Here is an 18,288-nt window from a genome sequence, read left to right on the forward strand (position 1 = left end):
TGTCCCTTTTAACAGACCGAGCAACAGCACACCCAAATAATAAAAACATTAGGAAATGGAAAGCTTATGATCAGAGTTCTTTTCAGAAGTGCAACTACTGCAGAACTGGAAAAGCCAATCTAAAGCAGAAATATTACAAAGGCCCTGTGCCTTGTGAGTCCTATTGCAGATTGCAAAATTCCAGTAAAGAGCTAGGAAAGGAACTAATCCAATAAAAAATAATGGATCTTATATTATAAAATATATGTGGCCCACTTAATTTAACAATATCTTGTTTCATCAGAATTTAATAGAACATTGTTTATTTAAGAAATGAAACATGGTGTATTTTGAAATTGCAGTACATTTGTAATATTGCTCACCATCTCTTTAATATCTAGCTTTAGCTAGAAGCGGAAAAAACTCTTTAGTTTTTACTAAGGAAATTGTGGAGAAACAATGTGAAATGGGGGGGATGTTTGTTTACTAAAACAGTTGTTGGCAGTGGAATGTTGCTTGAATCTTCTCTGCCAGCCATAACTCAATTGCATGAGGAACTGTCCAGCAGATGTTAACAGACCAACATCAATGGCAAATATTTACTTAAGAAAGGCAGCAATAGGCTTCAACACAAAAAGTATTGCTGTTTCTAATTGCCCAAAATCTACTAGTTCAACTTCTTATTGTCCTGATCAGCAACTAATTTTTCAATTCCATCAGAGCAGAGATAAAGAAGAACAGTATCAGCTCTGCTGAGAGACAAGTTGCATTCAGTTCTTGTCTCCCTGAACAGTATCCATCCCAGCTGGTTGATATAAGAACTTCGTAATGTTAAGGAGTGCTGGGTTTTGCTTTTTTCCTCCTCTCTTCCCATCCTTTTTCCTTTTATGCCATGTCTCTTAGATTGTAAGCCTGAGGGCAGGGACTGCCTTGTTCTTTGGCATCTAAACCCCAGTTTTTCAGGGGGGGGTGGCTTAAGAGTGGGGTAAAAATGCTTAAAGTAAATAAATACATTATAACCAGGGCTGTGGAGTCGGTACACCAAACCTTCAACTCCAACTCCGACTCCTCTATTTTTCTACTGTCCGACTCCGACTCCACCCAAAATTGCTTCTTGTCAATCAAAATTTATTTGGAAGTCGGAGTCGGTACATTGCTACCGACGCCAACTCTGACTCCTCCCAAAATTGCTTCCGACTCCGACTCCACCCAAAATTGCTCCCGACTCCGACTCCACAGCCCTGATTATAACAGGGACCCTAATTCACACTAAGCATGAGCAGAAGGACTAATAACATTGAATCTGCTCACTGACTCATTCCCATGCAAGTCAAAGCACTGAAACAACTCTTTAAACCCTCTTCCTCAGTGTAAACAGTCTATTCAAAACAGGAAGCCATCTCCCAAAGGAATAAATCCACTTGAGTAGTGGCAGGACCTGAAAATTCATAGTGAATGACCAGAAGCTCATTCATGGCCCTTTGGACCCTGCCTTTTGCCTTAAGAGCACAATCCACATAATCTCATCCATTATGTCCTACCCTCTTGGCTGTATGTAATCCAAATGAGTATTTTCAGAAAAGAATAGTAATGAGGGGCTCTCTTATTCATGTATATTAAAAGAAGCCACAGCAGAAACAAAGTAAATAGCACAGATGGGTATTTAAAAATAAGCCAGTTCTATGCTGAACATGTTACAAAAAAGAGAGTAGATGGGATTTAAGGAACAAACATAACATTATGAACATAATAACTTACAGCACATTAAAGAACACAGAACTTCTCATGTCGGTTAACTGAGTAAAACTGGTATTCAGGGAATGTTTCTCTCCCTGACCTCTTTACTTAAAAAAAATCATATAAAAGAAGCAATAATGATCCCTTCATTCAGCCCTCTTGAATTTTCAAAGCTCTTTCATGTTTCAAATATTAAACAGTCAACATCACTTCCTCCCACTGGAGCACAGGCTACCCAGGACTATCAATCCTATCACTTCCCAACCTTTATTACACAAGCAAATGAACATTCTTGCCATTTTCAGAGCTAGGAAAATAAAATTGATGCTCTGTAAAATTATTCTGTATGGCAGGGTGGGGAACCTCTGGCCCTCCAGATGTCACCAACTACAGCTCCCATCATCCCTGACCATTGGCCATTCTGGCTGGGGCTGATAGGAGTTGAAGTGCAACAACATCTGGAGGTCCACAGGTTCTCCACCCCTGCTGTATGGCTTCCAACCTATCTCACTTCACCAATTAACAAAATAACATTGAAATTTGTCCTTTTTGCCTTCTGTAATCTGGCAGAATTACCAACAAACTTCAGCAGGCAATGGTTTATCTCCTAGAAACATACCATGCTCCAAGAATGATGTTGGATAGTGATGATTATACAAAAAGGCCAAAAACTTTTTTTGAGGGACATACTCTTCCTAATAAGACCTACAGAGTTTCCCTAACAAGCAAATAGCTTTACAACAACAACAAGCAGGAAACCTATTTTGTTAAGACGTCTAAATGACAACTAGATGAACTGACCTACAGACCATGAATAGTTTTGATCAAAGGAAATTCCATTGATGCATCTGGAAAGTGAGCAAGAAATTCTAATTGAAAACAATACTACAAGAAAACACTGAGCTACATATCTTTGCATGTCTGATTACTTTTTCTAGAGGAGTAATCTTCATAGCTCACATGAGCCATATTAGGATAAGCCTAACTCTTAGGTGGCCTCTACTGAAACTTCCAAAAAGGAAAACTGATAACTGAATGGATGGCTTCATCTCTAAGGAGAACAGCAGCTTCCTGAAAGATTCGGATCTTTTGCAATGTCATAATCAGCTCCTTACCAGAGTCAAACAATTGTGCATTGGAGACTTATCACACTACCTGCCAAATAAAGCTAAGCAAATGAAAGCCAGTGCACTTGAGAAAGGAAATCAGCAAGAATAATCAATCCCAGAACAGAGACATTTATTTACTGATGTGGGAAGAGTGACATGGAGAGAGTTCAGGGTCTTTCAAGATAAGACATTTGCTATACGGAAAAGCACTAATTGTTACTTAGTTGTTGCAGGAAATCCAAACATTTTTCCTCAGCTAATTCTCAATTTTCAGGGGAGATCCATACTTCTTTCCCCAGGGTAGCGTACCAACTGAAAAATCTCTTTCTTCCCAGTACTTGTAGAATGCTTTATATAACTGCAGAGAAAAGCCCCAAGCCTTTCCATTCGAAAAAGGCCATTTACAGTGCAATCAATCTTACACAGATGTATTTGGAAGTGCATCACATTTGTTCAATGGGACCTACTCTCAGGTCATTCTTAGTAATCTGAAATATTTTAGTGATGAAAAATAAATGCATTTTGAACACATAACTACAGTTGGCCAAAGACATTTTGTTGACGGCAGCAAAGGACAAGATGGCATTCCCCCTCCGGCCTTCCCCGCATTCCATGTACAGGAGCTGAGCAGTGTTGAAACTTTTTTCAACACTGGCAATGGAACATTCTCCACTGCAGCCAAGAGTAGCAGGCTAGCTTAGGAGGCAGAGGGCAGCCTTTGTGACACACACAGACCTGTCCTCCAACACGCTCCCCTTTCCCCAGTGGTAGGGCCAGTCATAATTAACTGAAATATTATATGCAGAATAATTTAAGCCAACAACTGGAAAGACAACAATGTATAAAAACAATATAGGCGAAATGGACTGACCTTCACATAGGCTAGGTAATGTTTGCATTTCTCCTGCATATAAGACAGCTGCAACTGCTCTGTGATCTGGCCCATCGCTTCTCCTGAAGAGACAAAGTAAACCCTGATGGGATGACCCTTTTCTTTCTTTGCCACATCTGCTGTCAAGTTATAGTTCAATCCTAAAAAGAAAAAAAAATAACATGAAGGAAACATTTCCTTATCTAGAGGTATATGTCTTTTAGTTTGTTTTAGGACTGCACCACCCTGGCCTCTACTATACAGTAACAGGTCCTTAACTACGACAGCATTTAACAAGTTCACGTTAAAATAAAGACATCAGCATTCTAGAGCATGCTTGCACAATCATGTAGTCCACCTAAGGCAGCCCAGCAACAGCTCCATAAACCTTGTTTTGCAGCCCACTTAAGGCTACAAAACCAGGAAGCTTGTCAAGCGCTTGACAGGCCACAATGCTTGCGAGTGCACTATATTCAGTTTGCTGGGTCTCAGATTCTGCAGGCTTACTCTATTGAAATGTATCTCCTTTATTAAAGGAAATATATCCTTTAACTTTAGTACGCCACCATGTGTTAGCAATATAGTTTCAATTCAATATTACCTTAAATCTCATCACTAGTTACCTAGAATGTTAGTAACTAGTACCCTGAAAGTTAAATTTCCTAATAGGCAAAAAAAAATGGCAGTTTAACAATGTACCTATAGCTAACAGATATTTCTATCAAACTTTAAAAAGCAGGGAAATTGGGCAGCTATAGTGAATGCACCAGGGGAGCAAGAGACCTGACCTCCTCTTTGAGATATTGTACTGTACTGCCCTACAAATCTGTCAAAATGCAAACACTATTTGGGTTGGTCTTTCACAGTCCAATCCACTTCCTGTGTAGCTTGGAAGAATTTGGTAACATGTGTCTCTGAGCATATGGTGAGTGGTAGCAACACTTGCAATCAGCCCAAATAACAGACACAGGACATGACTGTGAAAGACCAACCCAAATTGTGTTTGCATTTTTACAGATTTGTAGGGCAGTACACTATCTCAGAAAGGAGCTCAGAGAGGAGGCTCCTCTTCTGCTCCCCTGGTGCATTCACTATAGCTGCCCAATTTCCCTGCTTTTTAAAGTTTGATGGAAATATCCATTGGCTATAGGTATGTTCTTAAACTGCAAAGGTTTTTTTTGCCTATTAGTGAATTTATCTTTTTAATCTGGGAGGTAAGAAATGGGATCCTGTGCTAGTATGCTGAGAATGGATTGATCATTTGCATGCCTATTGAGTTCAATGGGATTTACTTCTCCGCAGGAAGAGTAGGTGAAACTGGCCACAGCAGAGGAGAAGGAGAAGAGGGAGGGGGGAGAGAAGAGGGAGGGGGGAGAGAAGAGGGAGGGGGGAGAGAAGAGGGAGGGGGGAGAGGAGTGGAGGGGGGAGAGGAGTGGAGGGGGAGAGGGGGAGGTGAAAGGCAGGTCCGATCATTTGCATGCTTACTGAGTTCAATGGGATTTACTCCCCTGCAATCATGCTTAGAATGGGTAAAACTGACCATGGAGAAGGAGGGGGGGAGGAGGGAGAAAGAGATTGGAAGGGGGGAGAGGAGGAGAAAGGGGGGAGGAGAAGGGTAGGGCAGGTTTGATCATTAGCATGCTTTTTGAATTCAGTGGGATTTACACCTGTATGTCAGGCCCAGGATGTGACTCAGGAACCAGACCAACGGCTGTAGTTAATTCGTGTTTTATTAGGGTAATGTCCAAACAAAGACTGCGTTTTCTCATGAAGCAATACAGGGATACAGGTCCTGCGGCATTGGGAGAAAGTTGACAGAGCAAGGGACTTCTTCCCGCCTGTTCTTTAAGAAGGGGCCAAACGGGCGCGCAATCTTTTGCTCCTCCTTAACTGCCCCTCAGGTACTGCCCGCCTTCCCCCCCCTTCTCTCCTGTCTTTTCAGCTGTCTGTGTGTGCGCGGTGAGGCGGGAAGCATCACCCCCTCCTCTTCTGAAGTTTCCGATTCCAGGATGGGGGATAGGGGAGGGGCTGATGGTAAACTGCCTCCCCGCTTTTCGGCTGTGAGCAGCCCTCCCTCTTTAACCTCTTGCTCTGAGCCTGAAAGAGGGGGAGGCGTGAGAATGTCCAGGGAGGGCTCAGGCTCCCCGTTGCTAAGCGACCTTATCACTGGCAGTTCCTCTGTTTCGTCTTCGCTCCAAAGGGGGGAAGTTCCTCCCCCTTCCCTCTGCCATCCATCCAAATACTCTTCTCCCAACTCTCCGGGATCCAGCTCCCCGGGATTGGGACCCCAGCTCTGCGTTCCGACACTGTAGAATGATGCTTAGGGTAAAACTGACATGGTGGAGGGGCAGGGAGAGGGGAGAGGAAGGAGGAGAGAAAGAGAAGGAGGGGAGGGGTAGGAAGGAAGGGGGAGGGAGAAGGGGGAGAGAAGGGGAGGGGAGGGAAAGGTAAGGGGGAGGGGAGGCGATTAGGGTGGGTAGGCACTGAGCAGAGGGAAGCCCTTTTCCTTTCCAAAAGGAAAACATTGTGAACAGTATCATTGCTTTTCAGGGTTTCTCTCATCTTTTTATTCTACAGCAGGCACATGTAGCTTCCCACCCAAATTTAAACCAAAGCTGTCCCTGACTACATCCACACCAGACCTTTATTTCAATTTAGACAGTCATGGCTTCCCCCCAAAGAATCCTGGGAAGTGTAGTTTGTGAAGGGTGCTGAGAGTTGCTAGGAGAGGCCCTGTTCCCCTCACAGAGTTACAATCCCCCCAAAGAAGGGCTGACTGTTACACCACTCTGGCCACTGGAGCTCTGTCGGTGGAACAGGAGTCTCCTCTCAGCACCCTTCACAAACTACACTTCCCAGGATTCTCTGAGGGAAGCCATGACTCTCTCACGTGAAATCAAAGTCTGGTGTGGGTGTGGCCCCCTGATTTGGCAAGTCAAGCAGCTGTGAATCTGGCTTTTAGAACACTGCCAGTTGGTTCTTACTGAGCATGCCTGGCACTATAACAGACGTTAATGTTAAATTTCTTAATTAAAAATAAGCTAGGCATTTTTTAAACTTTTCAAATGGCAGAAGATGAAGGTCAGAGTATTGGGCAAGGTCAGTAACAGGATTACAGGTACTCTGTGAACATGGCTGATTTTTAATTTATTTCAACAAACTATGAAACCACTAACAGAAAAAAGTCCAACAGGGGTCTGGATTCCCCCCCCTCTTTTCTCTTTTTCCCCCAGTTTGAACTCTTGATTCTCTCTGATTGTTTTGTGTATTGCCATGAAAATGTAGACGGTTGTTAAGCAAGCGTTTCTGAGTTCAGAACTATAAGTTTTGTAAGGTTTTGTTTTGAAATCAACTTATAGGAAGCAAGAGAATGGCATGGGGTATTTTCAATTTAACATTGCAGAATGTAAAAAGTCCCTGCTGGCTATAGTATACAGCCATTCTTGTGGCTATATAATACAATCGGTCCTGGCATCAAGGGTCAACACGGTAAGGCATCTGCCAAGGGGCCCTACTCCAGCAGGGGGGCCCCTGACAAGAGCTCCCTGGCTCTGCTGCAATGAGGAGGCAGACTCTCTGAGAGAGGAGTACCCATGGAAGTTGCCTTGCCCAAAGGTCTGCCAAAACCTAGAGTTGATGCTGAGGTCACATCCACATCATACATGCACTCTTATACCACTTTAACATCCTGGGAACTTTAGTTTGTTAAGAGTGCCGGCTTCACAGAGCTACAGTTGCCAGCACCCTTAACAAATACAGTTCCCAGGATTCTCCCTGACTTTTAAAGTGGTATAAGAGTCGTCTAAATGTGTGGTGTGGCTGTGATCCAAGTACAATGGATGCAAAGAGACTGCTATTGCATAACATTCATTTACATCACGCCTCCTTAGAAAATTTCCTTTGTTTTCCAGCATTCTCTGCACTTATAAAAACTGGATCTAATAGTATACAGTCTGGCACCTTGCTAGCACATCCCATTAAGAGAATAATGTTAATGTAAAAGTGGAAAGTACAAATGTTGCAGAGAACTAAGAACAGCACAATTAAATTGCATATTGTGTACGTGACAGTAACAACTAGCTTCTGTGGCTTTTAAATGGCTTATTATATAATTTGGCTGCCTATTAGATTATTCAGACAAATTTCAATTAAGTGTGCCACACATCTGGTTTGTTTTTATCCAAACAAAGTAATTACACATCCTGTGAAAGGAGAAACTGAAGCAGCTATTAGCAGACCAAGATCAAGAATTGCAGAAATATTTTTTTATCTCAGCTGAGACCCTTTAGACCCAGAAGCAGACAGTGATGGAGGTGGCACTCTTACCTGCTCTCCCAGCATGGGAGTCATTCCAGGAAGTGGGAAGATCAGTGCAGTACAAACACGTGTGTGGGAATTCTGGATGGGCTCTGCTAGGGTACCTGCACCAACCTCCCTACCCTGCCTAAGCTCTCTCCCAGTAAGCTGCAGTTATACCCATGCCAGGAGGCCAGGTGAGCACCACCACGCCTCCCCACCAACAGCTATTGTTTAGACCAGGAGACCTGTGACCTCCAAATGTTGTTGAACTAAGGCTCCCATCATCTCTGACCATTGGCCATGCTAGCCAACTGGGAACTGGGAGTTTTGTTGGGAGTAAAGCGCCAACACAAGTTACAAGTGACCTGAACCAGGGGGGGGGGGGAGGTAAGAGACAAAAAGGCAATCTATTCTTCCCTCTGTTAAATTCTCCTCTGAAGTGTTTGCCATTTTTACAGGCTTAGCTCCTCTTCTTCCCCCCCTTCTTTTCCTGTCTTTGTTCTCAGTCAGTTACTAATGCCACATGGCTGCTTCAGCATGTATGACTTTACCTCTTTGTAGTAATAAACCCTACATTTCTTTATTCTTTCAAATACCCGTCTTATCAGACCAGTTATCTCTGTACTCCACTGCAATACATTTCTACCAAAAACTCTTAACTTCAACCACATCTAAAGGGTTCCATGTCCCCATCCCCACTTGAAGGACTAGTGCCTGAGCTTGCTTCTTTCCTCTTCCCTCTCCATCTCTTTTCCCTTGTGTTGTAAGTCTGAGGGCAGGAACTATTTTACACTGATCATTGCAAGCTACCCTGAGAGCCTTTTCAACTGAAGTGTGAGGTTAAAATGCTTGAAATATATAAACAACACATAAAATCAAAACCAACAAGCCTGCAGCATAAAGCCATCCAATCTGTTTGGAATTGCTTTTTAATATGTACTTAAACCTTTTTTTAAAAAAAATGTTTTTAACCTTTATTTTAAGATGTCTTCAAAGCTTTTTTTTAAAAAAAATGTTTTTAAAGTGGTTTTGTTTTGATGTATTTTAAAGTCTGGTTTTTATGATGTTTTAAAGTGTTTTTAGTGCTTTTGTTTGCCGCCCTGGGCTCCTGCTGGGAGGAGGGGGGGAATATAAATTAAATAATAAATAAATAAATAAATAAAATAATCTGCAGGGTAAGCTTCTGTGCACCAAATGGGTCACTGAGCTGTGGCAATAGCCACCTCAGGGAGCAATTCAAAACACCTTCCACACAGTAGTTACAATCAGGGCCGGCTCCAAAGGGCGGCCAGGTGGGGCACTGGCTGGGGGCCCCTCTGCTCCCCTTCCACGATTTGCAGCAGGATCACTGCTGTGGATTGCAGGGCGGAGCTTCAGCACCCCCACCATTCCCTCGTTCAACCTACCTTTTTCGGCTGTGTGTTGTAGCCGCTTGTGCAGTGTGTGCAGCGCTGCCCTTAACCAAGATGGCAGCCAAGGTTTCCCTAAGGTGCTGAAGCCTCTGCCACCATATTGGCTGATGGCAGGCATGTGTGCTATGCGTGAGCATGCATGCGTGAGCATTCCCTGAGGAAAACCTTGGCAGCCATCTTGGTTAAGGGCAGTGCTGCGCACGCTGTGCACACAGCTACGAAACACAGCCAAGAAAGGTAGGTTGAATGAGGGAACGGCAGGGGCTCCAAAGCTCCAGCTCTGTGATCCACGGCAGCAATCCTGCCGTGAACCATGAAAGGGGAGCAGAGGGGCCCCTGTAGCCCCAGGAGCCCTCAGCCAGGCCCCACCTGGCCACCCTTTAGAGCCAGCCCTGCCAGCATGCCTGCAGCCGGCCCTGTTACAATGTGCACACTGACCCTCAGAAATAACAAACTGACCATGAGCAAACTATGTCTTGTTGCAACCATGCCATCTCTGAGTAACAGCTGACATTTATTAATCTCTTGAGTAGTATATTTCACAACTTTCTCCAGTTTTCCTTTTGGCAAACACAACCAATGATGTCAGAAATAGAAAAGTGAAATAGCAAAGCTAACTTTTTTAAAAAAAACAGCTTGCAGATGTCACTTGATTAGTAGTTACCAGCTGACTCAGATCATCTTTTTTGTATGTTGCTCTCTGAGGGGCTTGTGTATGAGTGAGTTTCAGCTCATAAATTAGCTCTTTTTCAGATTGGAAAAAGGAGCCATTCCATATCACACACCAAACAGCAGACTTTTAGAGACAACTGTTCATACAAGCAACACCACACAGGAGCAGCAGATGCATGCTGGCATACCTGATCTTCTTGTCTAGAAACTGGAGACACAACACAGCTTGCCTTTTCTGTGGTGTCCTCACACACACACACACATACACACACACACACACACACACACACACACCAGCTGCAGAATGCCCTCCCCTCTGAGGTATGACTGGTGCCAGTACTGCTTGTTTTTTGTGCCAACTGAAGACATACTTCTTTGGTCAGGCCTTATCAATGGATTGATATAGCCAAGACTAGCCACAAATTAAGCAAGTGTATCTGCTTTGCTCTTCAGTTTGTGGTGTTTTACTTATCGTTTTAAAATGTTTACTTAACATGGTCTGTGATTCAATTGTTTATTGTGTTTTATATTGTAACCTGCTCTGAGATCATTAATTGCCACTTTCTCTTTGTCACTAACAGGGAATGCGGGGCAGCCAGAGATTGCCCCAAAGTGTCCTGACATGCAGAGGTACAGCAGATTCTGGAACTTCTAAAGGGGGAGAGAGAGAGAGGAGAAGGAAGAGAAAGAAGGATGCAGCAACAGTGCACATACACATACACACACACAGCTCCACCTTCTGCTGTTGCAACTGGGGTTGCCAGGCCCAGCCTCCAAGAGGTCTTTTGTATCTTTAAAAGTTGTGCAAGGGGAAGGGAGAATTCCACCTTGTGGTTTTTCCCATTACAGAATTGCAAGAACACCTGCACTTGGCTGACTTTCTCTTCTCCTAAAGATACAGGATCAGTCTCAGGCTTTGAACATGGCAACCCTAGTTGCAAATGATTTATTTTATTGCTTTCATTGCTTTAGGTATGAGTTATTTTCATTCATGTTCGTTATAAACATCCTTCAGAGCTGACAAACCTGAAAGACAGTCTATAAATTTGATTCACAGCACATAAATAAAATGGAGGATTCCAACTGCCATCAAGTCAGTAGTCTGAGGGAAGAACTTTGTGCTTTAGAAGCAGCCCTGTCCTCTTGGTCTGGACATTGTCATCTGCTCTGCTCCCAGATCTTATTCTGTGGGGGAGGGGGAGTACTTCTAGGGAGGGGTTGCTCTCCAAGACAGCCAGAATCCAGGAAGATAGAACTATTCAACTGTGTAAAAGAATTAATGCTTTAAGAACTAGTGTCTGAGCTTGCTTTACCCCTCCTTCCTCCCCATCTCTCTTTCTTCTTATATCTTTTCAGATTGTAAGGCTGAGGGCAATAGCCAGCCTGCTTTACTACTGATTTTTGTAAGCCACTCGGGGAGTCTTCTGGGGTAATGAACAGAGTAATACTTTTTTAAATAAACAGAATAACCCGATGAAGGGCAAGATAGAAATGAAAAGATTAAATAAACTAACAAACAGACAGATCGCTTGTGTGAAATATTATCTGCACAAAGGCTCCTAACATATTCAATGTGCCAATACCTGTATATGTTTTTCAGAATTTTACACCAGAGAAGCAAATGTACATTTGCCTATTATAATACATAAAGGAGATTATTTTGTTCAGACATCAGATGAAACCCTTTAAGGGAGTCCACAAGAAGAACATTTGGAAATATATTTGTTCATTCCCAAAGAAAAATGCTTAAAGGGTCAATTAGCTTGGTAGGCTGGGCTGTATAACAAACGTGTTATGTTTTGATCTATCAACAGCTCTCTACGCGTGATAGGAAAGAATGGAATCTCTATCTTCAAAGGTGTTATAATTCTGATTACCAGATCCTGGCACAGGAAATGAGACCACAATCTCAGTCACACCCTCTTTGAATGTTCGTGTACTTGCCAGAAGGAATCTAGCCATTGCTGGAGACAAGACAAGACTAGCCAATTTGAATTCTGGTCCTTTTGAGAGCTACAACAGCCTCTGGCACTGTCATCTTCATATGGCTCAGGAAAGCAACTGGCAATGTGGAGCATCCCCACATGAATAATCACCATGGAAATTTGCCTCCTCTGCACTTCAGCTGAGCTGCCCAGCCATACTGGTAATACTGATATCAAACAAGTATCTAGACTTTATTGAAAAAGTAGGCTTTGAATATAGCTAAATTATTACATTAAGCTGGAAAGTGAAGATCAGGCCAGGTCTAACCAGCATCTGCAATGACTGAACCAGTAGTAGGCAGTGCAGTGAGGCTGCACTGGTTTCCTGACCTTTTTCTCTCTGAGTCGCTGCTGCATACCAGGACAGAGAAGGCAAGGAGCAAGGCAGCAGTGAGTTTGGCATGCCAACGGCGCCAAACTGAGCAACAACTCAGCCAGAGGAGGTCAGGTAAGTGGCACAACCCCACCATTCCATGCACTACTTGACTGAAATCCTCAAATTTCCCTATATTGATTGGACCTCACTGGTTTTGATATCTAATTTAAGCACACCTATTTCATCTGTTACATAGAGATGGCAATGGTAGATGCAGATACATACCCCTTGTTCTTGCTAAAAGAGCAATCTATGAGACACATTGCATAGCGATACACAATTGTTTGCATGACTGCCTGTTAACATACACCCATCTCAGCTATAAAAACACTGCTTAAGATTTTAGCCCTCACCATGTTCCCATAGCACACATGGAATTTATACTGTAATTCACAAAATATGCTATAGATACATGCAGCCACTAAAACACTCAAGGTACTTGCAGCCAGCACTAAAAAAAAATCAAGCACAGGCCTAGGTTTAAACTTACAAAAACAGTTAAGTGAAAGGAATGCCTTTTACAAACAACTTTAAATGAACATTTCCGGTAAACATTAATTAACAAAATCCATAAAGCAAGTGCTGTGCACTCAGCTTCTTCCAGGATTACCTTTGTTTTTATGAGGTTTCTGACAAAGAGCAGGCAGAAATGTACTTTCCAAATACCCCTTTTTGGTTCAGTTTTCGATAAAAACAATTTCATCATGCACAAGTAACTCATCAGACATTTACCAGAAAAGGCTCCTGGTAACATAGGAAGGCTCTAACTGCATTGGAAATCAACCCAAACCTTGATCCATGTACAGCTTAGCCTCTGCAGCAACTGAGAGCTAATGTAGCATAGTGGCTAAGAGAATTAAGAGTGGGCCAGGAAGTCTTCAGTTCCAATCTCATCTCTGCCATGGGCTCAGTAGGTGGCCTGAGGTAAGTCAGTGAGTCTCAGTCTTGCATCTGCAGTTCCAGAATAATACTAATGACCTACCTCACAAGGTTGGTGTAAGGATTACTGACATAACATGTGTAAGATGCTTTGAATATTTAAGATGTGCTATATTAATGCTAAAATACCATTACTATGATGCTTTAGTTATTATTAAGCAACCAGTGGAACCTATTAAGACAATCAACAATAGCCCCTGATGAAGGCTGCACACTAATAACCAAAACGCGTTGGGCTTTTTATAAATACTTTTTAATGATATAAGCTTTGCAAATAAACCATTTGGATATTTTCCACATGTTTTTTCGTCGTTCTGGGGTCCCCCCCCTTTTTTTTTCTTCGAATTTGTTGGATGACCTTCACCTCCCTACTCCAGTCCCATTACAATTATAAAACACATAAATGCCGCCCTGGGCTCCTGCTGGGAGGAAAGGCAGGATATAAATCAAATAATAAATAAATAAAATAAATAAATAAACCTATTCCAAATGAAACAGAACAGTATAAATTCAGCAAAAAAGATGTGGGTCTTCTTTTGAATTTGAGAGAGAGGAGAATCCCGCTCCTTATCGTCCAGCTCCAAAAGGGGTTCCAGTGGGAGCACTGTTGTGGCTATTTAAGTCCTTGCCCCTGCCACCTCCTCCCTTTCTGTTTTAGGAGCGTGACACCCATCCCGCCCTCCCCCTATGTGGTATGAGATTAGCTGGTCACCTTGATTTTTGACCTCTTCTGTAATTGACTGGCAGGGGGTGGATTTTTCACCTACTCCATACTGTGGTGCTGGTGAGGTGCAGTTAGCAGAAGGAGCTGGATGATTGGCTTCTACTGGGAGGAAGGGCGGGGTAAAATTGTTGTTGTTGTTGTTGTTGTTGTGATGATGATGATAATAATAATTATTATTTATTTATTTATTTATTTATTTATTTGTTTATTTATTTATTTATTATTTTATTTATATCCCGCCCTTCCTCCCAGCAGGAGCCCAGGGCGGCAAACAAAAACACTAAAAACACTCTAAAACATCATAAAAACAGACCTTAAAATTTATTAAAACAAAACAACGTTAAAAACATTTTTTAAAAAAGCTTTACAAACATCTTTTTAAAAGGGTTAAAAACATAGTTTTTTTAAAAAAAACACATATTAAAAAGCAAATCCAACACAGATGCAGACTGGGATAGGTCTCCACTTAAAAGGCTTGTTGAAAGAGGAAAGTCTTCAAAAGGTGCCGAAAAGACAGCAGAGATAATGCCTGCCTAATATTCAAAGGGCGAGAATTCCACAGGGTAGGTGCTGCCACACTAAAGGTCTGTTCCCTATATTGTGCAGAACGAACCTCCTGATAAGATGGTATCTGCAGGAGGCCCTCAGCTGCAGAGCGCAGTGATCGACTGGGTGTATAATAATACAGCTACTTGTCAGGTGTGTGTTGGAAAAGTAAGAGGTGAGTACAAGTGGTGAGTACCCTGAGGCACTTTCCAGGTGAATAGTGATCCCAGAGACTTGTACACAAGATTGTGGGACTCCATGGGGTGACATATGGGTCATTTTTGATGCTAACCTGTGTGACTCACCTGGAGATTTGGGGCTTTGGGGGGCATGAATCAGGAAGACCTCCCTCCTCACCTGTAGGGGTGTGGAAGAGGGAAAGAGCTAGAAGCATGGCGAGCTAGACTCCCTGCAAGATAGGGTCGCCCAGTCACAACAGGCTTAGGAGCCTGAGAGAGGATGATGGATTTCCCACACATGGTCTCATCGCCCATATGCAGGTTAGAGGTTTCATAAATTCCTGAGTTCACATGTTCTTCAGTTCTTAAAGTTGTAACTAATAAAGTGGCCCTAGTTTACCCCACACCTGTGTCTTGCCTCTTTATTTCTGGCTTCCTGGTGCAACTGACTTCAAGTCCTACTGTCCTGGTTAAACCACTGTGTTCCCCAGCCAAATCTATTACTTTCAGCCCTGATCTGTCACATAGTACTACCAGAAACCTTTTACCAGGAATCTTCTGAGGACAAAAACAACATAGAGTTTTCACAAACATTGCTTTAGAATTTCTAAACAATAATGGATGCCAAGATTATATCTTACCTATTGTTCCTGGAACTTGTTTGCCTTTGAAACTAAAGCAGGCTGTGACATTTAGACAGTTCACCTGCTGCAAGCCATCATGGCACTGAGGAACTGTGATGTCAATGGATGCTGGCAGGAAAATGGAGATGTCCATAGTAATGACAGGCCTGGACCTTAAACAACAACAACAACAGGTATTATTTTCCATAATAGCTAGTGGAGTAAAATGATTTAAGGAACTGACCTGTAAATGAGAAGTCCATGGCTCATATCTTACGTCAGCCATAAAATCACTAGTTAGCCTTAGGCATGCCATACCTCTCTACGGCAACTCCTCATTTGCAACATGCAAATAATACTATGGAAAAACCTCACATGCTTATTGAAAGAATGACTGGGATAATGCATGTGAAGACTTCCAAAGACTGAAAAAGCACTACATAAATGCTAAGAAGCTTGCACAAAGCCTCTCTGGCATGTTCTTGCTCGCAGCCTTTGAGGACACTCAATGTGCTTCTTATTTTATCTCCAATTGCCTCTATTCTTTTCTTGAATCTATGGCATGACTTCCATGCAAGATTTGCAGTGTTCCCCTGGATGCTGTTCTGCATGGAGAACCACTGGCGTGGGCTGACTCCACAACTTGATGCAGCAATTTTAACCATATCAGCATCCCTGCCAATTTGGAAGACAGCTATTATGCTGGCATGCTTGCTTGCTTGCTTGACTGATTGATTTGTTTATTTAATATCCTGCCCTCCCAAAGGAGCCCAAGGTGCAAACAACAAGCAATAAAACATTAAAAACATATTTAAAACATCTTAAAAACAACTCCAATATAGATGCAGACAGGGTAAGATCTCTACTTAAAAGGCTTGTTAGCAGAGGAAGGTCTTCGGTAGGCACTAAAAACAAAACAAAGATGGTGCCTCCCTACTATTTAACAGGAGGGAATTTGTTTTTGTTTTTATATAGTTTTTATTCAAATTTTTCCAAAAAACAAACAAAACAAAGTAAGAAAAAACATAACAATACTACAACAAAAAATAAAAATAAAATGGTTGACTTCCGATTTGTCACAGATCAGCTATAAGTATATAATATACATCAAACCTGTCCCTTAATATGTACATACAGAATCCCTTTTCTCCATAAGCTGTCTTAATTAATCATCAAATCCCAGTATCATCATTTTATTTTGATCTTTCGACAAAAAGTCTAAGAGAGGCTTCCAATCCTTAAGGAATGTATCTGTCGATTTTTCTCTGAGTAAACACGTCAATTTATCCATTTCTACTAAGTCCATTAATTTCAGTAGCCATTCTTCCATTGTTGGTATTGATTCCATTTTCCACTTTTGTGCATATAATAATCTTGCTGCCGTAATCATATATAATAATATTCTTCCATATTTCTTTTCTATTTGTTTATCCATAAAACCCAGTAAAAAAAATTCTGGTTTTGACTGAATATTTATCTTTAAAATTTTTTGCATCTTCCTACCTATCTGTGCCCAGAATAATTTCGCCTTTTTACATGACCACCACATATGATAAAAATATCCTTCTTGTTGTTTACATTTCCAACAAACATTAGAGACATTACTATACATTTTTGACAGCTTTTCTGGAGTCATGTACCAACGGTACATCATTTTATAAAAATTTTCTTTAAGATTATAACATAATGTAAATTTCAAGCCTTTTTTCCACATATTTTCCCATTGATCCATTTGTATGTTATGACCAAAATTTTTTGCCCACTTTACCATGCACTCTTTTACTTGTTCTTCCTCCATATCCATTTTCAATAAAAGTTTATACATTTTTGCAATTATGTTTTCATCATTTGTATACAAACCTATTTCAAAATCAGATTTACTTATTTCAAACCCATACATTTTCTTGTCCATTTTATATCTTTCTAACAATTGTAAATAGGCAAACCAATGAAAACTATATCCTTCCTTTATCAATTGTTCTCTCTCTTTCATTGTGTATTCTCCATGTACATTTTCTAATAGTTCTTGATAAGTTAACCATTTCTCTTTTCCAGACATTTCTCTTCTATAAAACGCTTCTTGACTTGAGACACATAATGGTATTTTCGAATAAAACCTTGGTTTGTATCTATTCCATATTTTCAACAGAGAACGTCTTATAAAATGATTGTTAAAGTCTACGTTTACTTTTACTTTGTCATACCATAGATATCCATGCCATCCCCACTTCAGATTGTGGCCCTCCAAATCCAATAGTCTTTTATTCCTCAATAAGATCCATTCCTTTATCCAGACTAAACAGCAGGCAGCAAAATAAAGTCTCAAATTTGGTAATCCCAGTCCTCCTCTTTCTTTAGCGTCTTGAAGTAATTTAAATTTAACTCTTGGTTTTTTTCCTTGCCATACAAATTTAGAAATATCTTTTTGCCATTGTTTAAAAGGTAAATCAGAGGATATTACAGGTATTGTTTGAAACAAAAACATCATTCTCGGTAATACATTCATTTTTATCACAGATATTCTACCCATTAATGACAGTTGTAGTTTATCCCATCTTAGCAAGTCTTTCTTAATCTCTGTCCATAATTTTTCGTAATTATTATGAAACAGCTTTGAGTTTTTATTTGTCATGATGATGCCTAGATATTTCAACTTTTTTTCTATTGTAAAATCTGTCTTGTCCATTAACTCTTTCTGTTCCCTTAAAGTTAAATTTTTCACCAACATCTTTGTTTTTTGATTGTTGATCTTAAATCCTGCTAACGGTCCAAATTCTTTTAATTTGTCCATCAATATATGAATTCCTTCCAAAGGGTTTTCTAGTACAATTATCAAA

General features: G+C 41.3%; 1 protein-coding gene across 1 annotated transcript in view; it reads right to left on the reverse strand.

Annotated features, from left to right (window-relative positions):
* Positions 1-18,288, reverse strand: part of ITGA9 (integrin subunit alpha 9) — a 350,162-nt gene that overhangs the window by 254,341 nt on the left and 77,533 nt on the right. The window contains exons 14-15 of the mRNA XM_061585893.1: positions 15,470-15,624; positions 3,697-3,857 (exon numbers count right to left, since the gene is read on the reverse strand). Of these exons, the coding sequence (XP_061441877.1) occupies positions 3,697-3,857; positions 15,470-15,624 (316 nt within the window). The remainder of the gene's footprint in view (positions 1-3,696; positions 3,858-15,469; positions 15,625-18,288) is intronic.

This window comes from Rhineura floridana, chromosome 10 (genome assembly GCF_030035675.1).
Source record: "Rhineura floridana isolate rRhiFlo1 chromosome 10, rRhiFlo1.hap2, whole genome shotgun sequence".
Taxonomy (NCBI): domain Eukaryota; kingdom Metazoa; phylum Chordata; class Lepidosauria; order Squamata; family Rhineuridae; genus Rhineura; species Rhineura floridana.